General features: G+C 41.3%; 1 protein-coding gene across 20 annotated transcripts in view; it reads left to right on the plus strand.

The window, feature by feature from the left end:
• The window catches only part of AAK1 (AP2 associated kinase 1), a 177,402-nt gene that overhangs the window by 122,315 nt on the left and 27,566 nt on the right, over window positions 1-27,521 (plus strand). For 8 of the 20 annotated variants that reach the window (XM_054244862.2, XM_035272368.3, XM_054244864.2 and 5 more), the window contains exons 13-17: window positions 2,422-2,703; window positions 6,325-6,557; window positions 8,202-8,359; window positions 9,903-10,007; window positions 18,496-18,591. In XM_054244862.2, coding sequence (XP_054100837.1) covers window positions 2,422-2,703; window positions 6,325-6,557; window positions 8,202-8,359; window positions 9,903-10,007; window positions 18,496-18,591 — 874 coding nt within the window. The remainder of the gene's footprint in view (window positions 1-2,421; window positions 2,704-6,324; window positions 6,558-8,201; window positions 8,360-9,902; window positions 10,008-18,495; window positions 18,592-27,521) is intronic. The other 12 variants (XM_078349150.1, XM_035272370.3, XM_078349147.1 and 9 more) reach the window with 3 other exon arrangements.

The following is a 27,521-nucleotide window of genomic DNA, read 5'->3' on the forward strand; positions in this document are numbered from 1 at the left end:
ACTTAATGCAGACACACAACCGGCATAGCACACTACAACCCAGAACTCCTGGGCTCAAGCAATCCTCCTGCCTCAGCCTTCTGAGTAGCTGGGGCTATAGGCGCACACCACTGTGCCTCGCATATTGCAGTTTTTAAAAATTTATTTTAAAGCTCAGATTGTCCCAACTTTGGCCAGCGGAAGTCTATTCAAATTGACTCCTAAATCCTTTGGATGTAACTCCAGTGGTGTTTAATGATTTCCTTGCTATCTAGGATCATGCTGCCCTCTAGGATCATACAGCCCTCGACTTGAAATCATCCATTTTTCTTAGGAGCTCTGTTTCTTTTTAGTGGAAATAATGTTTAGAAACCAGTTTTGATGCTAGAGGTACCATTTGCCTAATGGATTGGTTGTTGTTTCTAGGCCTTCTCAGTGGACAATTAGAAAATATGTTTTGTTTTGTTTTGTTTTGTTAGAGAATAGGCATTATGAATTCAGGTTTGTATTCCTAATTTGGATTTGTAATTGCTGGATTTCTGTTTAACTTCTTGGATTTTGTTGTATTTTTATCTGGAAATCTTGAGTCTTAACAGCATTAACGTAGTTAATTAATTGATCTATCGTTTTAAGATAGCAATAACCATATGATTACTGAAAAGAGTTTAAGATTTCCTTGCCCTTTTTACCCTTAGAATGTTTATCACATTATTTTCTGGAGCATTCAGCTACCAATTTGATAAACTGGTTTATTTGCATGGTTTTGCTTTTGATTTTTAATTATTGATTTTTAAATTTTAGTTTAATTCTGTTTCATGGATTTGTAAAACATTTACATAGTTTCAAAGTTAAATCTGCAAAATTCCATCTCCCACCAACCCATATATAGAGGATATTGCCCTTTCCTATTTACGATTCCAGAGTATTTCATTTGATATTTCCTTCAGGATATATCCATTATGGTTTATTTAATCAGCCAGTCTCCTGTTGATAGACATTTAGTTGTTTCCACTATTTTGCTGTTTTATAGACAGCTATTTTTTTTGACATTTTCTACTTTGTTAAACCTTTAACTTTGCCCCAGTAGACAGACAGTATCCTCCCAATTGACTCTAATAACTACATAACAGTATATGGGATGTTCAGAGATACAGTCTTGACCTTAGTTCATCAGCAGGCCCTTATTTTGAGCTCTGTTTGTGTACGTAGCACATAACCCTTAACAGTGGGGATTAGAGAGACATGTAACAAGTATGGGCCAGGCACAGTGGCTCGTGCTTGTAATCTCAGCACTTTGGGAGGCTGAAGCAGGAGGTAAAGCATACCCTGTCGTAAATTAATACCAGGAGGTTGAGACAGCCTGGGCAACAATTGTGAGACTGTGTGTCTACAAAAAATAAGAAAAAAAATTAGCCAGGCATGGCGGTGTGCACCTATGATACCAGCTACTCAGGAGGCTGAGGTGGGATGATCACCTGAGCCCAGGTGGTGAAGGGCTTAGTGAGCCCAGATTGTGCCACTACATTCCAGCCTGGGCAACAGAGCAAGACCCTGTCTCAAAAAAAAAAAAAAAGTGTCATAGAGTATACTGACTATTTTGGATGTTTAAGGAAGTTTGATAAAAATAGAGCTCTTGGGAAATAATTTTTAAGAAGACTTGAGATGAGTCTTAATAGTTGAGTTAACGTTTAGGTTATTCTTTTCAGTGTCATCATTGCTTCATCCTCTTCAGGTAGGGAAGCATTTTAATCTTGGCTACTTCAAATCCCTTTATAAGAAGGATTACTTCTGTGATTAGGAGATCGTTTATTAGCTCCTGCTATACTCTAGCTTATGGAGTCACGTGATGTTTAGTCAGATAGCTTCCCTTATGCAAGGCCCAGAAACCCCCTTGGAAGGCCAGTCTGTAGTGCAGGAGGCAGCCTGGTGCAATGGATGGAGCCTAGCGGCGTAAGGTACTGCCGTGTTATATTTTAATGCCCTGAGGTCTCCATCATGAGATTTTAGGTCTAGCCTAAAGACTTTTTTTTTCTTCTTTTTTTTTTTCTGTTTTTGAGATGGAGTTTTGCTCTTGTTACTCAAGCTGGAGTGCAGTGGCGCAATCTCGGCTCACCACAATCTCTGCCTCCTGAGTTCAATCAATTCTCCTGCCTCAGCCTCCTGAGTAGCTGGGACTACAGGCACGCGCCACCATGCACAGCTAATTTTTGTATTTTTGGTAGAGACAGGGTTTCACCATGTTGACCAGGATGGTCTCGATCTCTTGACCTCGTGATCCACCCGCCTTGGCCTCCCAAAGTGCTGGGATTATATAGCTTAAAGACTTTTCTACTTGCCCTTGCCTTTGGCTTTAGCACTGGTCTTCATTGTTACTGAGACATTTGTCTTTTGTGACTGTTATTCTGGGACAGGCCCTTATTTACCTCCTCATTTCTCGCTCAGTTTCAGGCAGTACATCCAGCAACCCAGCAACCAGCCATTGCTCAGTTCCCTGTGGTGTCCCAAGGAGGCTCGCAACAGCAGCTAATGCAGAATTTCTACCAGCAGCAGCAGCAGCAGCAACAACAACAGCAACAGCAGCAGCAGCTGGCCACAGCCCTGCATCAACAACAGCTGATGACTCAGCAAGCTGCCTTGCAGCAAAAGCCCACTGTTGCTGCAGGACAGCAGCCTCAAGCACAGCCAGCTGCAGCCCCACAGCCAGCCCCTGCCCAGGAGCCAGCGGTAAGAATCAACCAGAGCTCAGAGCACAAAAGCAGGAGAGCAGTGTGCAGTGAGAGCTAGGGAAAGGGTGGGAAAGACGGCAGCAGCTGATGAGGGGCTAGGTCTCTTTCCCACCCTGTGGTTCAAATATTTGAACTTTCCTTGATATATCCAAGAATAGTATGAGATGTTCTGTAGAAGATAGAGGTTTTTAAAAAAATGATTCTAGGCTACTGATGAAGAACCTTCTTAATTTTTATCACTCTGAAACTAGGCTAGCAGGAAGGTCTGTTCATCATCTCTGTCAGTGTCACTTTGAACAGTCAAGGACCTAGGGTAGGATTAGAGCTAATTCCTTTCCCTTCCTCAAGGGGCAGTTTGATCCATTATGTCCTTTCTAGGCTCTGGAAGTTGTGTGGCCCCACCATTGCCCTGAGTCCTCCATGCTGTGCTTATTTGTTTTGGATGACATTACTCACCACATTATTTAAGTTTACTTTGCAGCTCCTGTCAAGTACCTGCTTACCTGGGACCATTTACCCTGGTGCAGTCCTCCTGGGTACTAGAGCATCTGAGTATCCAGTCATTTGAGCAATCTTGTCAATTTAGAAATTGGGCATGTTCACTTTTAGATATTGGCTGAGTATGGCATCAGAACCCCTCTTCTAATTGTCCTCTACAGTTTCAGCACACACGGGCACATCATGCTTTGGCCTTTAATAAGTGGCTTTTTTTCTGTGCTCATATTTTTCTGAGTGATAGTGATAGAAAATTTTATGGTATTAGAAAAAGGCATTTTGCATACCCAGCTGATAGAGTGTCACAGCTACCCTCTTACTCCCAGGGAAGTCCAACTACTAGACAAGCAAAGAAAAAGTAAGAAACCATCTTTCTGAGGACTGATTTCTAATAGAGTTTTGTCTCCCATCTTAAACCAGAAAACCTACATCCCTTTGAAAGGAAGCAGTGCTGTAAATAGATTGTCTTCTTTAAGTCTCAGCTAAGTGTGTGTTTAGTGTCTTTACACCTTTGTTTCTAAAACAACTCAGACTTCCTGAAGGCATGGAGTAGACAGTGAGTCTCTGTATTTTTAACAGGAGATAAAGTTCCTCTTGTTTGTGGAAAAAGAGTTTTTTTAAAAATTAGTACACAATGTAGCTAGAAGGGACCTTAATTACTAGTTCAATCTTCTCATTTTATGGAATTGGAAACTGAGGCACAGACTAGAAAATGATTGCCCAAGACAAACAGACTGATCGTAGCAGAGCTGGGGCAAGAATCAAAGAATCCTGATCCATGTTTAAATTTGATTATAACAAATGCTTATCCAGGGTGATAAAATGATCAACTACTACTGACTGCCCTTCTTATGAGAGTCCCCTATGCTTTTCCTAGACAAAAGTGTCCACTGTCTTGGGAATGAATTATGAACCTTCTCCATGTTCTCTGGATGAAAAAATACTTCGAACACTTTGCTCTGGGATAGGTGGTTTTGGGGACAGAGAGGAAACAGAAGTAAACCGTGCTTTGGCCAGGAGCCATAGAGCTTCTCAGCTTTGACCCATCCCTGTCTCCACTGACTCTTGGCAGAGCTAATCTAGAGAAGCAAGTGAGTGGAGGTAAAGCATACCCTGTAGCCATCGTAAAGCAGTAATTGGCAAAGGGAAAATGGCCATATGCCCTAGATGTTTACTGAAGTCTTATTAGTAATAGCCCAAAGAATGGAAGCAACTTAAATTGCTGAGGAACCCAACTGTGTAGCCATTAATACCTTGGTTATAAAGTCTGTACAACAGTATGAAAAGAAATGCTCATGAGGTAATGTTAAAAGAATTGTGAAATTATGGAAAAAACTACGTACTTGAAAAGAGACTTAAAATATAAGACACCAAAAATGTAAGAATTGTATCTAGTTGTATTAGAGTGGTGGAATAGAAGCCTCTTTCCTGTATTCTTATATTTCATGATGTGATTATACTCCTTTTATAATTGCATATTTTATTTTTTTAAAAAATCTTCAGCAAGATAGACATCTGAGTCTTTTTATTCCTTCTCCTGTGGTCTGTCCCTCCCTCCTCCCTGTTTCTAGTCCTGTGTGGATTGGACGGCATCATGGTGCAGAAAAGAGTTATAAGCCACAGTCAGAAGACATGGGCTCTGCTTCCAATTAACCCTGTGACCTTGAATGAGCACTTGGCTTCAGTGGGCTGTGGTCTCACCTCTAAAGTACAGGAGTTGAAATCTCTGTTTTCTAAGACCCCTTTCAGCTCTCACATTCTTTGATTCTAAGTGGAAGTAAAACTGTCTGCCAGAACCCTGGGAGGTATAGCTAAACAGGTACAAACCACTTAGTGTCTGTAGATTGCTGTTATAGGGCAAGGTCCTGAAGGAGGCATCTGGTCTTCAGTGTGTTGCATTTGGAGAACAGGAGAGAAAAATACTCTCCAAGTGGTACGAACACCTTAGTTCAACCATTGTGGAAAGCAGAGCTCTCTGCAATTCTTCACAGAGCTAAAAACAGAACTACTATTCAACCCAGCAAACCTATCACTGGGTATATACTCAGAGGAGTATAAATTGTTCTGCCATAAAGACAGATGCATGTGTATGTTTATTGCAGCACTGTGCATGATAGCAAAAACATGGAATCAACCTAAAATCCTATCAGCGGCAGACTGGATAAAGAAAATGTGGTACATATATACACCGCAGAATATCATGCAGCCATAAAAAAGGAGGATGGAGCCTTTGCAGGAACATAGGTGGACCTAGAGGCCATTATCCTTAGCAAACTAATGCAGGAACAGAAAACCGAATAGCACATGTTGTCACTTACAAGTAGGAGCTAAATGACGAGAACTCATGGGCACAAAGGGAAACAACAGACGCTGGGACCTACTTGAAGGTAGAGAGTGGGAGGAGGGAGATGATCAGAAAAAATAACTCTTGTGTACTAGGCTTAGTACCTTGTTGACAAAATAATCTGTATAACAAACCCCTGTGACACGAGTTTACCTGTTTACCTCTATAAAAAAACTGCACATGTACCACTAAAATAGAAGTTTAAAGCAAACAAAAAAGCAGTAACGTTTATTAATTACAGTAGAATTCTGTCTGACTCATTCCCAACATGTGGTCTTCCTATGGCAGAGAGTGAGGGATCTCTTAGCAGAAATTATTCAGCTTAAATGTGTTTCAGCTGGAGGTATGTCTTCACTGGCCTCTGTGGTGATAGGATCTATTGCCTGCCCTTTGGAAGCATCCTGATTGGGTTTGTATGTGTCTCCGGAAATAGAAAGTGGTCCTTTCTGATAAATTCCAGATCTTTACAGCTAGGAATAGTTTCTGCATTCTTATGCTCTGGGCTGATGATGGTTAACATATGGTTACCCTGTATATTATTGCTGATGAAGATGGAAATTTATGTTTATCAGAGAAATACCAAGTTGTAATTGGTCTTAAAGTTGCAGCACAGATTGTCAAAGCCTGGATTTTTCTTTCTGGGTGTTATTGTTAAACTTAGCCATTCAAGTCCCATGTTAGCGCTCATGTGGCATTTTTTGTTGTTGTTACACTTATCTATTTGTTTTCCCTTTAACTTTTTTTTAAATTTAATGAAACACTTTCCATCTCTCTTCCTAGCAGATTCAAGCCCCAGTAAGACAACAGCCAAAGGTTCAGACAACCCCACCTCCTGCCGTCCAGGGGCAGAAAGCTGGATCTCTCACTCCTCCCTCATCCCCCAAAACCCAACGTGCTGGGCACAGGCGTATTCTCAGTGACGTAACCCACAGCGCAGTCTTTGGGGTCCCTGCCAGCAAATCAACCCAGCTGCTCCAGGCAGCTGCAGCTGAGGCCAGTCTCAATAAGTCCAAGTATGTGGTGCTTCCTCTTTGTTGTTCTTAACTCTGTGGGCAAGTTCTGCCTGTGGCTATTAGTGTGTGATTCTTTGCATAAGTGTGTAGATGTGTGTAATACAAATACAGTGGTGTGTACTTGTGTTCATTTATTTTTCTGACTGGCTTGTTTCATCTTGCATGTACTTGTGTTTAATGAGCAACTATGAATTTGTCTTTAGTGCATGGGCCACACTAATCTTAAGAAATCTTTTTCTACTTGGCCCACTGTTTTTATTCTCTCACTCGTTCCATGCTCTACAGTGTCTTTTCTAAACTCTCGATCTGACCGAGTCTCTTCAGGCTGAAACTCTTTCATTGGCTCCTCTTTACCTGTCAGATGATAGCTGAGCACACTGCTTAACACAGCAGGGCCTGTTGTGTCCCACAGACCGACTTGCCACTCTTTACCTTCTCGAGCCCTTTGTTCCTCCTATGCCCTCTCCTGGGACTGCCGCACTCCTCCTTGCCCACCTAGGGAGTGTTCATTTATTCATCAAGATCCATGTCAGAGGTTGACTTTTCTTTGACCCTTCCTCTGATGTATAATTTTTATCTGAACCTTTTTTTGCACTTGTATGACACTGTATTATCATTAATTATTTGTATGTCTGATTGAACTAGTTTGTGAGTTCTCCAAGACAATGACCATGTCTTAGTCAACCTTTGGAAACCCAGTGACTGGCTCTGTGCCTGACAAGTAGATTTTGATGAGTGTTGAGTAGATGCAGTTTCAGACCCTTAACCATGCGCTCTAAAGTTAAAATCTTTCAATTAAGTTCAGAGAGACTTTATAAGAAAATGACATAATGGTACTTAGATGCACAAAGTAGTGGGAACTGTCTTTATTTTGTTTTAATTGTGAGGTGGCCCTTAACTCTATGCATACTGGATCCTGCAAGGTGGGATACAGCCTAAATAGAGCTCTTTCCTGCCCCTCCAGGGGTCAGTTATTGTAGATGTTATGGTGGTCACCACAGGATACACAAGTCTAAGAACAGGTTGTTTTTAGATCCTGAACTGAAACAACTTGCAGATAAGATTAAAAACCTAAGCAAGAGATTAAAGAAGTAGTGGGAGGTAGTGAGTCATGAAGGAAAGGAGACGTTCATTTCACAAAGTGGGAAGGATATCTGTGGAAATTGTTCAGGTGGTATGGAAAGCCCTTTTAGGAAAACACTGTGGGCCGGGAGCAGTAGTTCACACCTGTAATCCTAGCACTTTGGGAGGCCAAGAAGGGTGGATCACCTGAGGTCAGGAGTTCGAGACTAGCCTGGCCAATATGGTGAAACCCTGTCTCTACTAAAAATACAAAAATTAGCCAGACGTGGTGACGGGCACCTATAATCCCAGCTACTCAGGAGGCTGAGGCAGGAGAATTGCTTGAATCCTGGGGGCGGAGGTTGCAGTGAGCCAAGATTGTGCCATTGCACTCCAACCTGGGTAAAAGACTGCAACTCCGTCTCAAAAAACAACAACAACAACAACAAAACACTGTGGTAGAAAACGATGGCTTGACTCAGAAAAGAATTTGATCCTGAAACAAAGAGAAAATAAGCTTACCCTTTTTGTTTTGTTCAACTTTTATATCTGTTTGTTTCATGGGGGTGGGAACCTACCTAGGTCTGCAACCACCACTCCATCAGGCTCTCCTCGGACCTCTCAGCAAAATGTTTATAATCCTTCAGAAGGGTCTACATGGAATCCCTTCGATGACGACAATTTCTCCAAACTCACAGCTGAAGAACTACTCAACAAGGACTTTGCTAAGCTGGGGGAAGGTGAGTAATCTGTCTTTTTTGGTGCTTCTCAATTGTAGATTCTCTATGCTAAGAAATAACCAGGAATGAGAAAGAATTTTAACTCTAGAAGTGTATGCAAGTGAAAACACAGGCTTGGACCTTTCCTTAAGGCTTGATTTCAAAGTATGCATACAAATTGGTTTTCATTTTTACCATGGCCCTGAAGTCTTCATCTTTAGGAAATCCTGATCTATTGTGGGTGGTAGCAAAGAGTGTGAGGCTTAGGGAAGAAACTTAAAGGAAAGATTTGGTGACATAGATCAGGATAACAGCATCAGGCATGGACACTCCTTGGAGGAGTGTGATGGTTCCCTCATTCTAGGTTGGTTTACTGTCCCAGAAAGTTGTCACTGCTTGTCCATGAATGTGCCCTCACATGGACACTGAATCTTTCTTTCACTAGATCGCATTCTGTATTACTGTTGACTGACCACAGAAAGATGATTAAATAAATAGAAGATACACTTCTGCCTGGAAAACGGTCTACTTTGGAAGGCAGAACACACACACAGGCACATGCACACACTTTGAAACAAATTCTAATATGCATAATTCTAATAATATTAGAGAGTACTCTAATAAAAAGAGTACTCTCAATGTAGATAAGAGTTCAGGATAAAGGAATGATGAGAACCAATTGTGTGGTATGAACTATTGGCCAAATATTTTGGTTTAAACTATTATTTTATAGAAATCTATTAAAACTCCAAGGCCAGGTGTGGTGTCTCATGCCTGTAACCCAGTAATCTGGGAGGCTGAGGCAGGAGAATCGCTTGAGCCCAGGAGTTCAAGACCAGCCTGGGCAAGATGCCAAGATCTATCTCTACAAAAAATTTGAAAAGTTAGCTGGACGTCTTGGCACAAACCTGTAGTCCCAGCTTCTTGGGAGGCTGAGGTGAAAGGATCACTTGAGCCCAGGAGGTCGAGGCTATAATAGACTATGAATTCATGACTGTTTTCCAGCCTGGGTGACAGAGTGAGATCCTGTCTCTTAAATTTAAAAAAAAAAAAAATGATTCCTATTACTTTCTTGCCTTTTTAAACAGAAGATAGGGCATAATACATAACTTTCTTTGACAACATCTCATTATTGCCACCTCTGCCACTCCCTCTTCTCATTTGCTCTCCTAAACTGCTTCCAACATGGAAAGCAGATCGTCAAACTCATTAGCGCTATATAAAGTAAATACATTACAAGTGTGGGCTGGAGCCATTAAATGTACAGTTCCGTAGTGTTAAGTACATTCACACTGTTGTGCAACCAACCAATCTCCAGAACCCTTTTCATCTTGCAAAACTGATGATATGCTCTTTTGATTCTTAACAATTTCCTTTTTTTTCCTCAGCTGTTCTCTCAGTTATTGCAATGACTAGACAAGGATCTCTAGCCAGTGTGTCACCATAATGCAATAAAACTAGTCATGTCGAGAAGTCAGTTCAGAGCATGCCCCTCACCTCTTCCATGGGTGTGTGCCTCACAAGATTTTACTAGAATGAACTGAGTAGTGTTTTGTCTCTCCAGGCAAGCATCCTGAGAAGCTTGGAGGCTCAGCTGAGAGTTTGATCCCAGGCTTTCAGTCAACCCAAGGTGATGCTTTTGCTACGACCTCATTTCCTGCTGGAACTGGTTAGTATGGCAAATACCTGGAACACGAGGTTCACTGTTGTTACCTTCACATTGTTTTTCACTCCACAGATAACTCTAGCATGCAGTGAAACCCGACTCCTGGCAATAACGTGTGTGTATATATATATTTTTTTTCCATGGTCAATATTTAATTTAAAACTTTTTAAAATTCAAGATCTTTCTGATCAAAAAGGGATAAAGATTTAGAACCACTTTGAATTAATGTGGCAGGACAATCTGGCAGTCATATACAGGACTTGTTCTCTCTAGGCCACAGGCATGCCTTAAGCAAATATGTGTAGATTTGAGGAACACCGGTCTGTTTATTGCTTGTAATTTCTTAGGTTTCTTGGTTGACTTGAAGAATTTTTAAAATTAAATGTTCTGTTATATCTAACACTCCTCTAAACTGTGTTTGTGTGTGTATATCTTTTATTACATAAAAGTTAGTAATTTGTAGAGAAGAAAGTTAAAATTCTCCATGATCTCACCACCAAGAGATAGCCCAGGGATACCATCTTGATGTCTGTTAGTGGCATTTAATATTTTGAGAGTCACAGATATCTTTGTGATCTAATGAAAGTTATAAGTCTCCCTGACCAAAATGCACATGACCACAATTTTTTATTTTTTATTTTTTGAGACAGAGTCTCACTCTGTCACCCAGGCTGGAGTGCAGTGGTGCAATCTTGGCTCACTGCAGTCTCTACCTCCCAGGTTCAAGTGATTCTCCTGCCTCAGCCTCCTGCCAGAATTACAGGCACCTGCCATCATTCCCGGCTAATTTTTGTATGTTTGTAGAGATGGGGTTTCACCCATGTTGGCCAGGCTGGTCTTGAACTCCTGACATCAGGTGATCTGCCCGCCTCATCCTCCCAAAGTGCTGGGATTACAGGCGTGAGCCATTGCACCCAGCCACATGACCACAATTTTGTACACCCTTTGGCCCGCTTCTTGAGACTCTGATGTGCATCTTTTTTTTTTTTCTTTCTTTTTGAAATGGAGTCTTGCTCTGTTGCTGGGCTGGAGTGCAGTGGTATAGTCTTGGCTCACTGCAACCTTCATCTCCCAGGTTCAAGCGATCCTCATGCCTCAGCCTCCCAAGTAGCTGGGATTGCAGGCATACGCTACCACACCTGACTAATTTTTGTGTGTTTAGTAGAGATGGATTTTCACCATGTTGGCCTGGCTGGTCTTGAACTCCTGACTTCAGGTGATCTGCCCGCCTTAGCCTCCCAAAGTGCTGGGATTACAGACGTGAGCCACCGTGCCCAACCTGATATGCATGTTTATAGTCGTACTGAAGCCTAATTTTTCCACTTAATGAACCTGGCACATTTCTTCTACATCATTGAAGAAGCTCCTAAAATATACTTTTTTTAAAGTACTTGCATTAAATTCCATTATATGGCCAGGCGCAGTGGCTCACACCTGTAGTCCCAGCACTTTGGGAGGCCAAGGCAGGCGGATCACTTGAGGTCAGGAGTTTAAGACAAGCCTGGCCAACATGGTGAAACCTTGTCTCTACCAAAAAATTAGCCAGGTGTGGTAGCACATGCCTGTAGTCCCAGCTACTCAGGTAGCTGAGGTGGGAGGTTCTCTTGAACCCACGGGGCAGAGGTTGCAGTGAGCTGGACCTCTAGCCTGGGCAACAGAATGAGATCCTATTTCAAAAAAAAAATTTCTAGGATACACTAGATGTATGATATATCCTAGTATATTTAACCAATTGCACTTTATTTCAGTATTTACTATTATAAATACCTCAGCAATGAATGTGAGCTTTTGAAAATATTCTTTGTAAGATACAGAATTTGGCATGCTTCTAAAAGTGATCTTCTTTAATTATACTCATTAATATCTATTTTTAACCTTATCATATATTATTTCTGCCTGCTTTCTTTAGGTATGTTAGTAGCTTTTCTAACCTCATAAATTTATTTCTGAATAGAACTTTGTCATTTCATAATATTTGATATGTAATGCTCTTTTATTCTTGTTTTCTGGATATTTTTAAATAGAAATTTCAATTTCCCCTTTAACTAAAAGTTACTCAGGTTATGTTTTCATTGCACTATGACCAGTATGGTCTGTCCAGTCTTTGCTGTAAACTATACTGAAAGGCTTTCTGTAACCCAGTTTGTTATTCATTTTATAAATGTCCTCTGGAAATTAGCAGTTTCCATGTCAATAAATATTAATCTACAACATAATTGTTCATGGAAGAATAGTAATATTTATTTAATATCCCCTTTTATGAATATTTACATTGTTATCAATTTTTCACCATATAAATATTCTTGAAGCTAAATTTTTGTTTATATCCTTTACAGTTTCTTTAAGATAACTTCTAAGAGACTATGTGCTAAATCAAAAGTATGTATTTTTTAAGGTTTTTGATACATATTTTCAAATTGTACTCCAAGAAAGCTATATATATTTTATTTCAATTAATAGTGAATGAGACTCATTTTCCCTACCATTTCTTCACCTGGCCCAGCACAGCCCAGCCCAAAGATTATAGAGAGAGAACATTATTTACTTATTTATTTTTTTGAGATGGAGTTTCACTGTTGTTGCCCAGGCTGGAGCACAATGGCATAATCTCGGCTCACCACAACCTTCGCCTCCTGGGTTCCAGCAATTCTCCTGCCTCAGCCTCCCGAATAGTTGGGATTACAGGCATGTGCCACCACACCCGGCTAATTTTGTATATTTAATGTAGATGGGATTTCTCCATGTTGGTCAGGCTGGTCTTGTATCTTCCAACCTGAGGTGGTCCGCCCACCTCGGCCTCGCAAAGTGCTGGGATTATAGGCATGAGCCACCACATCTGGCCAGAGAACCTTATTTACTGACCCATTTTTATTTATTCAAGATTTGTATTGTTTGTGTCCTTTGCCTTTTAGATTCATTTGTAAGTGTGCTTCATATGTGACATATTAACTTTTCCTAGAAAATCATCTGCAGTTTTAAAGTTTTTCATTAAAGTCAATATGTGTATATCTTTTATACTATTTTATCTGTATACATTAATTTTAATTGTATGTATTTGTGTTTCTCTTTTACTTGGTAACTAGCTAGGGGTTGGATATTTTATTATATTTTCAGAGACAACGCTTAGATTTATAAAATCTTCTGTTTTCTGTCTATTCTTTAACTTTTGCTTTTATCTTTATTACATTTTCTTGTTTGTTTGTTGGGGGTGGTTTGAGATTGTCTCGCTCTGTCACCAATGCTGGAGTGCAGTGGCGGGATCTCAGCTCACTGCAGCCTTCACCTCCCAGGTTCAAGTGATTCTTCTGCCTCAGCCTCCCTAGTAGCTGGGATTACAGGCAGGTGCCACCATGCCGGCTAATTTTTTGTATTTTTAGTATAGACGGGGTTTCACCATGTTGATCTGGCTGGCCTCAAACTCCTGATCTCAGATGATCCACCGTCTTGGCCTCCCAAACTGCTGAGATCACAGGCGTGAGCTACCACGCCCAGCCATTTTCTTGTTTTTCTTAGATTTGCTTTGGTGATATTAAGAGGAACAAATAGTAAAATATTTTAAAATTATTTTTTAAAAAATAAAGTACTTGGGCTGTGAGTGTTTCTTCACAATTTGACAGTCATTTTCAACCAGCACAAAAGTGTGAGGCTAATTATAATCTTCAGGGAGGCTTTGTCGTGTGAAAATATTCCACTGTCCTCTTTTCTCTTTCTCCAGTTGCCTTACTTCAGCCTTTGAAGATTACACTGTTTATTGAGAATGCTTTCTAATAAGTGTGTATTTCCCTAGTAAAAAAAATAGTGGAGTAGTATGGAGTTTACCATAGCTCATAAATCTTCATATGATATTCTCACTATTATTCTGGAGTTATGCTTTTCATTGGGTTGTTAAAAAAAAGTTTTGTTTTACTTTTAGCTTTGTTTGTGTAAACTTTATAAGTATGTTGATATTTTGGTGAGATTTAAAAATGTTCCAAAACCCATTCATGCTGCTTGAAGTTTGATGCACCACATGGTTGACCAAACGTATCAAACGTGTAAAGCGTGGACTGTTGTCTTTGAAGTAGAGCATCAAAATGATGATTAACCATGGACCTGGGTAGGATATAGTTTGTCTGGAAAGAGGGTCACGGAATAAACTCTGAGAGTCTTATTTACTGCCGAATCCCAGAATTTGGCACAATGGTTGGCTCCATAGAGATGTGTTGAATGAATAAGAAGGGTTGCTTTGTGCAAAAGTTTAGGACCTTGGATTTACCAGTGTTAACAACTGAGGTCTCTGATCATTTTTCCATCTACTCGCCCTACCACCCCCAGTTTTAATGCCTAGTTCTCATCTATTACACATGGTTATGTCTCATTGTTTGTGTGAGCTGTTTTTTAATGAGCTTTATTTTGGTTTTCTTTCAGCCTTTCCACCACTTTTTGTTTACTCTGAAGGCTGCAAATGGTAGTATTTTTTTAAGGGAATTAAAGGCCCCACCACAAACACAGATTTGAGTAAAGTTATGACATTAATAAAATTAAACATATATCAAGCACATGACACATGTTAAACCCACTGGATAAGCAGTTTTTTTGCTCACTATCTTAAGTGATCCTCACAAAGGCCACTTGCTCAATGGCACAGCTGGAGAATGACAGAATAGAGATTTGTACCTGCAGCCCAGCTGAAAAACTAGTTATAATCACGTCTCAGGAATCTCATAAACCAGCAACACTAAGCTTTTGCAAACATTAAAAATTGTCTTTATAGTTTCCTCAGTTCATTCGGTCTTTTTCTGTGAACATTTGGTATTTTCCCTCTCTCTTGTTTGCAGTGTAAATGTTTCTTTTCTGTGACACCTTCATTTTTTACAAATGACAGAAAAGTATGTCTAGATCCCAGGAACTAATTTGCTCTCATTTGTACAAAGTGCAGGATGGCATCATTTTCTATCTGAACTCAGACTCTTTACAGATTTGAAACCTTATGACTGATCAAAGGAGAAATGAAGCAGGAAATTTCATAATGGGTTCGGGAGGATGGCACCGGGCTATATTAAACATTTTTATGGCAAAAGCTGCAAAAATGATGGACTGTGTCTATACATTGGAGGAAAACCAGGCAAACTTTTAAAACTTCACATTAGGCCTCTTTATTTTCAGGTGTTTTCCTGTATGTTAGTTACACATATTCATTTATTAAAATGTGGATAAATGAATAAAAGCCCAAAGTAAAGGAAATAAAATCTAACTCCACCTTGAGAGAGCATTTGCTGACATTTTATAGTATTTATATGTAGAATTTTATTTCTGCATATAAAGTTTTTTCAAACATGACTTACACCATGTATTCAATTTTGCAGTTCGCTTTTTTCTTTTACATAGGTTTCATTGTGTCTCATTTAAAAATATTCCAAGGACTTAAAAAGCAGTTATTTTACCTTTCTTGTCCTCCTTCTACCTTCAGAGCAACTTAGTTAAAAACCCACTTAAATAACAAAATTATAAAGAATGAAAACAGAATAGTGGTTTCCAAAGCACAATTACAGGAATAAGGGGTGGGTATGACTGCAGAGGAGTAGAATGAGGAGGTCTTTGGTTTCATGGAACAGTTCTGTATCATGGTTGCAGTGCTGCTCATTCTAATCTATACGTAGAATCAAGCTGCAAAGAACTATACACACAGGTTGGAGGAAGCAAAGGTCCCAGAGGGAACTAGGGGCCCCAGGAGGGAGTGCTTTAAAGATTGAGAAATTTGGTTTGAATGAGGAGTTGGGGGTCCTAGAAAGAGGTTGAAGGTCCAAGAAGTTGAGTGTTGGAAGGTGTGAGATTAGGATCCCAATGAGAGTTGGAAGTCCAAGGAAGGGTGGAGGGTTAGAGAGTGAGCATTCAGAGTCCAAAGAAGAAAGGTAAGGCTAGTAGTGTGTCACTGGAGGTTGGAAATGACCTCTCCTCCCGTCCCCACTTCCCAGGGCAGGCCTGGAGATAAAGAGGGCAGATGCTCACAGTCCTGAGAGTTCTGTGTGCTAGTCACTGAGCTGGGTCTGGTAGCAGCTACTGGCACACTGGGGCTGACTGGCCACTGGGTAGGACATGGCTAGGGAGGTGGGCAGTGAGTAGCCTCACAGTGCCTCCTAGACACCCGCAGCTCTGTTACCCTTCCTTCTGCTGGGTGGAGTGTCTGGGCAGGGCCACCAGGCTGCCCACTGAGGGGATGCCACTGTGCCTCCCCATTCCCTTCTGCCACATCTGGGCATTAACACCCCAGTCTGTCCCTGTTGCATTTGCCTGTTACATATCTGGTTGAGCTGTGGCTGGGAGGTTCCTGCATACCTGAGGAAGGGTAGGCACCATGCATGCCACCTCCTCCATGTCTGGATCTGGGGCACTGGGGCACTGGGGCACTGGGTTCCCACATTTCAAGGACCTTTGGAGTAAAAGCAGGCACTGCATGTCTTTGAAGCCAGAATGCAAAGGAGGTGGCCAGGTTCCAGGAACCAGAAGGGTCACTGGTCTATCCAGCAATCCCACCTTTGCCTTCTACTTTGTTGTGCTTCTCAAACTGCGTCTTGCTGGTCCTGAGGTGGTAGCATTAAGGGTGGCAGAGGTGGCTGCTCTGACAATGGTAGAGTCTGTTCAAGGGATACTTCGTACTGAGCAAGAGAGAATAAGGGACTGGGGCACTGGGCTCTCGGGCAGGGGAGGTGGGGAGAAAGAGGTCCGGTCCACCACTGGCTAGGAGAAACGTGAAATAGAGGTGGGTGGGGTGGGAACTCTACCATCTCATCACAGCTACCCTAGCAGACCCCAGAGCATCCTCCTCATGCCAGAGGCAGAGCTGGAGAGAGACCAAGATTCAGAGTCAGGTGAAGTCTGAGACAGGTAAAGAAGGAAATCAGAGCCAGGTGCCCACAGAGATGCTGCCAGCGATGCCCACACATGCCCAGTACTTTGACTCCTCTGCAAGCTCGTTTTACAAACACAACACTGAGGCCAAGAGAGGTGAAAAGAAATGTCCCACATTTGATGGCCCAAGCCAAGAGGATTAGTAGAGGGGAAATGCTGGGCCCCACAATTTCCAGATTCAACTCAGCACCACTCAGGTTGAGAAGGTGGGATTCAGGGGTCATTGAGAAAGAGAGGGATGTCCAGGGAGAGAGATGAAAAGAGGCAGAGAGGCATGAGTGGCGTAGGGTGGGGTGGAAGGAGAACAGCAGAGGGTGCGGGTGTGGTGCCAGAGCCAGAGGTACTGGTGACACCAGCACTGAGGGAAGAAAATAAGAACCATATGTACATACACAAATAGGGTCACATATCAACTGGTGAGCACTGAGAAGTGTAGGGCCACAGTACTGTGCTGGTGTCAGTGATCTCGGGCTACAGTTTACAGAAGACATCACCACTGTGGGTAGCTGGCTGAAGGGTTCACAGGACTGTATGTGCAGGAACTTCTTGTGATTCTGTATTACTTTAAAATAAAACATTTTTTTAAAACCCACTTAATAGAAACAAAATGAGTTTTTGGTTTTTTTTTTTTCTAGAAAGACAGCTGAGAAAATGAGATTCTGATTAATGAACAAACTGAATACTAAAATGCAAAGTAAAGAATGATAATGTAAAGCTGGGTGTGGTGGTGCATGCCTGTAGTCCCAGCTATTAGGGAGGCTGAGGTTGGAGGATTGTTTGAGCCCAGGAATTTGAGTCCATCCTGGTTAATATAGCAAGACCCCAGTCTCTTAGATAAATAAAATAAAATAAAATAAAAATAATAATAAAGTGGAAACCAAGAAACCTGGCTTCTGATCCTACCTCTGGCTAATCTCTTTAACTTTTAGGCTTCCTTTTCTTTTATGGGAAATAAGAAAATTGTGCCAGAAAATTCTGAGACCATATCAAGCTCTGCTATTCCATAGGGTGTATAGGTTTCTGTAAACCTGCATGCAATAGGATGTTAAATATAGTACAGAGATTAGGGCTTGTCTAATCTTGCAATAAGCAAGAAGTCTATTTCTGCCCCTTTCTGTGTGTCTGCCTATTACTATATTAGACATCTTGGTGATATAATAGGACTTAGTCCTTAAAGGACCTGAAGAGGGTAATAGATCCATAGGAAGTACCTATATGCATACTAGATTACAAAACAGACAGTGTTATGTTTGTTTATGTGCTAAAATGTGTGATATGGACAATACCTCCTCTAGATATTCTGAAAGAGATCACCGTAGACTGCAGTATATCCCAGGAAGAAGTGGTATTCAGACATATAATACCTTGCTTTTATCATTAATTGCATCTCATAAATATGTTACAAGGACCAGGCTGAATATCTCATAGACACTCTGTTACACTAGGCCACAGCCACTCATCTCCCTATATTCTAGGTTTAGATTTGCTCTGTAGTTTGAGCTGTTGCATTAATAGAGGGTTAACTTACCTAGATTTACTTGGTGTTTTTCCTTTTCTCTTTTTTTCTCTCCTGACTCCTCCTTTTCTTCCAACCAAACTCCAGCTGAGAAAAGGAAGGGTGGGCAGACTGCGGACTCTGGCCTCCCGCTTCTAAGTGTGTCTGATCCTTTCATTCCTCTTCAAGTACCTGATGCACCAGGTAGGTAAATGGAACTGTTTTGAGGTTAAGCAGCTTGATTTGCATGTCCCAGGCCCTGTGGAAAGTTCTGCCTTAAACGCCCCATGAAAAGGATTTGAATTCCAAGCCCTAATAATAGGCTGCTGTTGTATATTGTTACTGTGTCTCAAAAAGAGGGGTAAACTAGTCTTGGAGGGTACCAGCCCTTAGCAAAGATAAAATCAGTTCAGGTTATACCAAATTGATTTCCATATTATATCAGTGTTCAGTTTTTTACCTTTGATTGTGTTAATGGTGACGTGAGGGGGCTGTGTATTGGAAAGAACATTAGTCCAATATGATTATAACAGTGGTGGGGGAGCCTATAAGCGCATGATAAAGTGAACAAAATATGAATAGTGGTGATAGTATGATAATGGGATTGTGGGTGACTTCTGTTCAGTTCTTAATGTATTTTTATTTCGTAATATAAAAACACATAATAATAATTAGGAAATGTGATAATAATAGGGAATGTGAATCAGGAGACCTGGGTTCCCTTCCAGGCTTTGCCACTACCTGAAAACCTCTGGTCTTGGCTCTTCATCAGTGAAGTGTGTTGGACTGCAGGAGTTTGAATATCTCTTGCAGTCCACCATATTTCAGTTTTAAGTATCAGTCTTAAAAGTAGAAAGTGGTTGGTGTGTTCTGATGGAAAGAGCTTTTGGAACAGTGTTGGATGCTTCCCATTTTAAGTTGCCAAACCTTTTCCTTCCTACCTTCCTCCCCTGGTCTTTTTGGTGGGGGTAGTGGTGTGGGGAAGAGAATCCGCCCTTTCTCTTGTCTATCAGTCTCTTCACAAAAGCAAATGGTTCCAGCTCCTTAGAAGCAGTTGACAGTTGTTTTGCTTCTGATCATTTTTCCTTTTTCCTCAGTGTTGCCCTTGCCAACTCTTGACCTTTAACTGATAGGATTGGCTTGTTTTTTTTTTTCTCTCCCAATATGTTAAAGGTATTTGATTGCTTGCTTCGAGAATGGAAGTGATGGTGATGTTCGTATCCTTTACTTTGTCTGCTCATCGTCACTCACTAAGATAGACTGCAGCTAGGGTACCAAGGCAGTTTTTATTTTGTATTTTTAGACAAATTTCTTTTCCCCTCTAAGGAGAAGCAAATACTTGCCTTGATCAGGTGGTACTGTGTAACTATATCTTACTGGACCTAGATATAGCTTAAAAATACTGAAAACTACTAAGGAATGATTCAGTGCAGTGTAGTTAAAAGAAAGGAATGAAATAGAGGCACTTTTTTCCTTTGCACTCTTCAGGTATGCCTGGCAGTACTTAGACAAGTTCATTTTGAACAGAAGTTTGGAAAAGTTGGGCTGTAAACTCCAGCTGGGCCTCTCTGTCTTCTTTTCCTCCCTGTTTGGTAATCATGGGATCAGACAAGGGAAAGAGTTGATAGAGGCATTCTCCTTTTGATACCCCTGCGGGTTCTTGCTTCGCTGTTGCTTAAGTAGCCCATGGGCTGCAGAAGCCAGGAGGAAGGCCTGTTTGCACAGGGCAGATGATGAGGGCCCTCAGGCAAGTAACTGTCCTGTGCAGCTGTCGCAGGAGTCCTCTGGATCAGGGTTGAAGAGCCAGGCACACACCCAGGTGGCTCAGGAAATCAGCTTCAGGTTTTGAAAATGTATCTGAGGCCACCGGCGCCAGCTGGCTGCCATCCTGCTTACTTTCTTGTCATCTTTCCTGTCTCCTGGTCCTCCATGCTTCTTTCATCCTGGTGGAGTCCTGCTGAAATGTTACTGGCATACGCTTTAATACCAATTAAGCCAGGACCTCTCTTGGGTTTCAGTGGAAAGAACAACTAAAATGAGACATTTTAATAGAGAATTCCAGGAGTGTCTTATTTACTTTCTGATCTGTCAGACCAGACTCATCTGTTGAAAACATAAGTTAGACAGTTAACTCTTCTGTGCTTTGGTGAATTTTCATATCACTGAGGGGGCATAAAATCCAGGCTGCTTACTATGACCTGCAAGGCCCTAAGTGGTGTGGCCATTGGCTACCCCTCTAATCTCAGCTGATAGCAGCCAGCTTGTCTTTTCTGCAGCAAGCTAAGCTTGTTCCCACCCCAGGGTCTTTACACTTGCTGGCACTCAGCTTGGAAAACCTTCCCTTCATCTCTGTTTCCTTGTGTCTTCAACATTTGGATCTCAGCTTAAATGTCTTCTCGGAAAGGCCCAGTGTAGTCCCACAGGCACTGGTAGCCACATCCCCTGGCACTTTTTCTTCATAGCCCTTATCAGGACATAGTCTGTCTTTCCTCATCTTATCACTCTCTGAGGGAGGGGCCTCATCTGTCTTATTTGCCACCTTTATCAGCTGTACCAAGGACACTGCCTATATTCATTCAGTGAGTATTTACGGATCAGACAAATGAATGAAATAAAACCAGAGGCTGGAAGCCTTTAGGTGGCCCCATTACCCTCCATTTCTGTCCCAGCTCCCAAGAACCAGATGACTGGTTCCATAGCCTTCTATCTGCACGTCTGCCAACTCCCAGCCAGTCCCTCCACACCCACTCTTTGAGGGTGAATAAAGGAAGGCACAGCTCCCAATGTCAGGCAGCCGCCAGCCTCTGGGCTGATGAGAGTAGTAGCTAGGCTCAGCAGGTCCTTCAGCCCATCCTTTCACGGTCCCCTGCAGAATTGTGCTAAGTATATTACCACAGTGGCTTTGACTATTCTACTTATTTTAACATTCAGCCTCTAGCATGTTCAGTTACACAGCTCCTATATCAAGGCCACTGCATCCTTTTTTTTACATTTTAAAATACTGAATGAGGAAAGGGCTCAGGGTTCAGTGTCCCTCTGGAGACTGAACCAGTTTGATTTTATCCCACAAAAAGCAAGCAGTCCATCACACTTCCAGCCCACTATGGACACTAGTCAGGTTTTTTGCCTGTTTTTCTTTCTTTGTTTTGCATACATGCTCATCTTCTGCTCTCAGCCATACTGATGATAAGAATCATGGAAGGCCGGGTGCAGGGGCTTCGCCTGTAATCCCAGCACTTTGGGAGGTCGAGACAGGTGGATCACCTGAGATCAGAATTTTGAGACCAGCCTGATCAATATGATGAAACCCTGTCTCTACTAAAAATAGAAAAATTAGCTGGGCATGGTGGTGTTGGCTGGTAGTCCCAGCTACTTGGGAGGCTGAGACAGGAAAATTGCCTGAACCCAGGAGGCGGAATTTGCAGTGGGCTGAGATTGTGCTACTGCATTGTAGCCTGGGCGACAGAGCAAGACTGTGTCTCAAAAAAAAAATAAAGAAGGATCAGCTAGGCGTGGTGGCTCACACCTGTAATCCCAGCACTCTGGGAGGCCAAGGCAGGTGGATCATCCAAGGTCAGGAGTTTGAGGCCAGCCTGACCAACATGGTAAAACCCTGTCTCTATTAAAAATACAAAAGTTAGCTGGGCGTGGTAGTGTGTGCCTGTAGTCCCAGCTGCTAGGGAGGCTGAGGCAGGAGAATTGCTTGAACTCGGGAGTCAAAGATTGCAATGAGCTGAGATCGCGCCACTGTACTTCAGCCTGGGTGACAGAGCAAGACTCTGTCTCAAAGAAATAATAATAATAATAATAATAATAATAATGGAATCTCAGTCTCTCCTGAAGACCACGCCTTTCATTGACTTTTTAACATTTTTATTTTATACTTTTAAAATGATTTCACATACAAGTGTCTTTGATCTTATAGACACTGGGAAGTGGTAAGTGGTAGATTATGTCAAGTAACACCTTCATTGTGTGGGTGAGGAGGTGAGGCCTTAGTGTTGTTCTGATTGTGCTCAGCCACACCTTCCTTCTCACTGCCCACACTCCCCAAACGGTGGATGTTTCTTTTATCTTTGGGAAGGTTCCTAGATCAATAAAGCCTTTGACCAGGGAGCTAAATTTAAGGCTTCAGGAAATATAAAAATAGATTTGAAACTGTAAGACCTGGGTTCTAGCCATTAGTGGCTAGGTGATTGTGGTCAAATCACTTAAATTATGTGTTCTTATCCTTAAAATTGGCAATACTAAAGCCTACCTTACAGGGTAGCCCCAAGGTTCAGATGAAATCATATATTTGAAATTTCTATGTGAATTTTAAATTACTGTAAAGCTGTTTCAACTTTGGTTCTATATCCTTATTCCTAATATTCCCAATGGGGCAGTCCTATAGTTATCATAAAGTGATGTTTTTCTCTTGTTGAAATTAAACTTGCTCCTATGACCTCTAACTTTTGCACAACTGAGAGCCATTAAAATAGATTTCCTGAATACAGTGATTGCCAAACTATGGGTAAAGGGCACTGGATAACTGTAAGTTGGTTCATTGGTTCATTTTAAGGAGAATTTTTATTTTTATTTTTATTTTTTTTCTTGTATGCCCGCATTTTTATTTTTCAAAGCACTATAAAACAAATTTTCTTAGAAAGTCTGGAATATGAAAACCATGAACATTTGTATGCTTACAAATCTGCCAAATGATGCATGGCTAGTGATTCTCAGAGTATTTCATGGATACTCAGATGCTGCTTGTCCATTTATTTGCCTTCTGTATGCATTAGGAAACAGGTAAGTAGTACCAATGTTTTAAAATATGGTAGAAAAGAGGCTGGGCCAGGCTCACACCTGTAAACTCAATGCTTTGGGGGGACCAAGGCAAAAGGATCACATGAGCCCAGGAGTTTGAGACCATCCTGGGCAACGTGGTAAGACCCTGTCTCTTAAAAGAAAACAAAAAAAATTTTTTTTTAATTAGCCAGGAATGTTGGTGCATGCCTGTAGTCCTAGCTACTTGAAAAGCTGAGGCAGGAGGATCCCTTGAGCCCAGGAGTTTGAGGCTGCAATGAGCTATGATCACACCACTGCACTCCAGCCTGGGTGTGACAGAGTAAGATCCTGTCTCTTTAAAAAAGAGAGTGTGTGTGTGTGTGTGTGTGTGTGTGTGTGTGTGTATACACAGACATATGTTAGAAAGATTAAGGAATTTTCTGTGAAAATTGGGGAAAATATTTTTAAATCATTCTTTTAAACGGTAGTAAAATTTACATAATGAGATTTACCCATTTCTAAGTGTACAGTGCAGTGGCATTAAGTACACTCCCATTGTTTTGCAACCATCACTACCATCCATCCACCCACCTTTTTTCATCTTGCAAAACTGAAACTCTGTACCCATTAAACAACAACTCTCTATTTCCCCTTCTCCCCAGCCCTTGGCAACCACCACTCTACTTTCTGTCTCTATGAATTTGACTACTACAGGAACCACATATAAGGGGAATCATACAGTATTTGTCCTTTTGTGACTGGCTTATTTCACTTAGCATCATATCCTCAAGATTCATCTATGTTGTAGCATATATCAGAATTATCTTCCTTTCTCCGGCTAAGTAATATTGTATTGTATGTATATACCGCATTTTCTTTCTCCTTTCATCTGTTAATGGACACTTGGGTTGCTTCCATCTTTTGCCTTTATGAGTAATGCCGCTGTGAACATTGATTGTACAAATATCTCTTCCAGATCCTGCTTTCAATTATCTTGGGTATATACCCAGAAATTGAATTGCTGGATCATATGCAAATTCTATTTTTAACCTTTTGAGGACCACTATACTGTTTTCTATAGAGGCTGCATCTTTTTATATTTCCACCAGCAACGCACAAGGATTTGAGGAAACGATTTTTATAACAACTCTTCAGTACTGATCTCGGTGTTTCACAAGACTAAGCAAGAAGGCATTCGTTGCCCCATCAGTGCTGCTTCTTAGAATTAGAAACTTTTTTTTAAAAGTACCTCTTGGTTTATGGCACTTCATCATCTCTTGAGAAGTTAAGCAGGAGAAGCTGTGTTTTCTCAGTGGTTTGTTAAGACAGGAATTCTTCTTACAACTTTTTGCCTGGCATCTCCCTTATTTCCAACTGCAGTCTTGTGATGCTGAGAAGTCCAAAGGTGATTATAATATGTGTTTTTACTCTGGAAAGCTTGTCTTTCTGCAGCTTTAATTCTCTGAAATGAACCTGGAATGGGGCATGATATTTGACTTTTGCTTCCAACTTGCAGATGTCACAAATGGTTTCTCAATACTGAGAACTCTTGGAAGTGGCTAGATTTTATTTTTAGTTCATTTTTTAGGGTGACCAGAGTTTTAAAACATCATCTCTCATCGTGAGATATCAGGGCTTACACCCCAAGTCAGACAGAACATAGATTTCCAAAGCCACAAGGTGGGAGCAACTGTGTCCTCTTTTTTGGTGGGGCTCATATTCAGCTCTTCCATGTTTACCAGTTCAGCCTGCTCCACTCCTCCTGTTCATATTCCTAATTAGAGTCAGAGTGGGCCTTGAGAAAGCCCTTGGTTTAAGCCTGTATAAGTAGATACCTGTCCTCTCCTCCCCTTTTTTTTTAGACGGAGTTTTACTCTGTCACTCAGGTTGGAGTACAGCGGCATGATCTCAGCCCACTGCAACCTCCGCCTCCTGGGTTCAAGTGATTCTTCAGCCTCAGCCTTCCTAGTAGTTGGGATTACAGGCATGCACCACCACACCTGGCTAATTTTTGTATTTTTAGTAGAGACAGGGTTTCACCATGCTGGCCAGGCTGGTCTCAAACTTCTGACCTTAGGTGATCCACTTGCCTCAACCTCCCAAAGTGCTGGGATTACAGGGATGAGCCCCACAGCTGACTTTTCTTTTGATACTTTAAAAGAGAGGGGCTGGACATGATGGCTCACTCCTGTAATCCCAGCACTTTGGGAGGCTGAGGCAGGTGGATCACTTGAGGCCAGGAGTTTGAGACCAGCCTGGGCAACATATAAGGACCCCATTTCTTTGAAAAGAAAAAAAGTTTTAAGTTAGCTAGGTGCAGTGGCATGTACCTGTAGTTCCAGTTACTTGGAGGCTGAGGTAGGAGCGCTGGGATTACAAGCGTGAGCCACTGTGCCTGGCCAGTTTATCTTCATTTTGTCAATAAGAGAACTTCAATCTAGAGAGAGTAAGAGATTTGCCCAAAGTGCTACACAAACTTAGTGCAGAAGCAGGTCTCCTGTCACTTAGTACCTTGTCTGCCTCTCTGTTAGACCTCCTGCCTCCTCCCCACCTTTCACTTAATTCTAACAGTGCTGCTTATTCTGTTCTCATTCAGGGCATTTGAGTAAAATACAGAACTTGACCCCATATTCACTACTGTAATCACAGGCACCTGTGGCTCGGTGACCCTCCCTCCCCCAGCCTATCTAGTCCTCTTACTTAAAAGAGAAGTTAATCCCCTTTTATGTACCATACACCTTATTTATACACATGCATTAATTCTGATAAAAGTATACCCTTTTAATTCCAACAGCACTTTAAAGCAATTTTTAATCTTCTAAACAGGTGAGAAAATTGCTTAGAAAAATCAGGCAACTTAAATTCAGGCTCTTTTACTCTTTATTTTTTGGGATTTGGCAGGCCCCCGCTAAAATTCCAAAAATGTATAGTATCACAATAAAAGGTAAAAATAAATCAATAAAATGATAACTCTATCATTTTTTAAATAACATCAACTTATAGTCTAGATTTAGAGGATACATGTGCATGTTTGTTACATAGGTACATAGCATGATGCTGAGGTTTGGGGTACAATTGATCCCATCATCTAGGTACTGAATATAGTACCCAATAGTTATTCAACCTTTGCCCCCGCCCCACCACACAGACACGTTTAGAGTCTGGAGGCAATTCTAAATATATCAGAGTAAGCCTAAAAACGAATGCAAAACTGGACCATTTTCTTCTCTTCAGAATTGTCCACTGCTTTTCACATATACTGGAATATGATGGGGTCATAGGCTTTTGATTCTAACAGAAGGATGGAACAGCTCTTCTGAAACATTTCTTAGGAGGATTAAATCATTATAAAATATAATTGATGAATAATTTGGGAATTTTATTGGTCTGTCCTCTTAAATAATTGAGAATAACAGTGTGAGTCTTTGTACATTTCAGGCATGAACTGTCCCAAAAGATGTTTTGCCTTTGCATCCAGAGAAGCCATTTCTCATAACTCATGGGGAAAAAAGATCTTTGTTCATTAGACATCACTAAGTCACCATATCCTGATGTGACGCTTGATTGGTGTTTTTGGATCTTAAGGAACACTTTCATAGCTTCCTATATTCACCACTCTCTTCTCTGCGCTGTTCTTCTCCATGCCCCACCCTGATACTTGGCTTCAGTGTGTTTCTATTAAACACTAAGGAAAGGACAGAATTTATAAAATAAAGGGTCCAGCCCAGCCCTTGATGCAGATGGAAGGCCTCCAGGCTCCATGATGTATAGACTGTTGGCATCCTATAGCCTTTCTTGTGCCTCCCATTATATCCTTTTCTTACGTTCTTCATTTACAATGACCAAAAATGGCCAATAATAGCTTTAGATGTGACTTCTTCTAAGAGTCCCTACATTTTAAAGCAATCAATACTTTAGTTAAACCAGAAGAATGAATCTATAATGTGGTTGAATATCTGAGTCTTAGTATCAGCTAGCTCTCTTGCCTACTTCCTACGAGACCTTTGGCAAGTTACTTTAACCTTCTGGAGCTGGTTTCTTCCTTCATAAATGAGAAGGCAGAGTTAGGTAAGATAGGAGGTTCTTTGCAATGCTAATCTGTCTGATAACATTGCCATTATGCCTGGGACCATGTTTATGTGAAGACTCACATTCCTATTTTGATGGAGATAGGCAGACCCCTAGACAGATATAGAGAGAACTTCAAAGACAAGTCCAGGCTCTACCATGTCCAATCATGCCTGTAATCTCAGCAACTCAGGAGGCCGAGGCAGCATTACTTGAGGCCAGGAGTTCAAGATCGGCCTAGGCAACATAGCAAGCCGCCCATCTCTACTAAAATGAAATTTTTTTTTTTAAATTAGCTT

Source organism: Callithrix jacchus, chromosome 14 (genome assembly GCF_049354715.1).
Source record: "Callithrix jacchus isolate 240 chromosome 14, calJac240_pri, whole genome shotgun sequence".
NCBI lineage: Eukaryota > Metazoa > Chordata > Mammalia > Primates > Cebidae > Callithrix > Callithrix jacchus.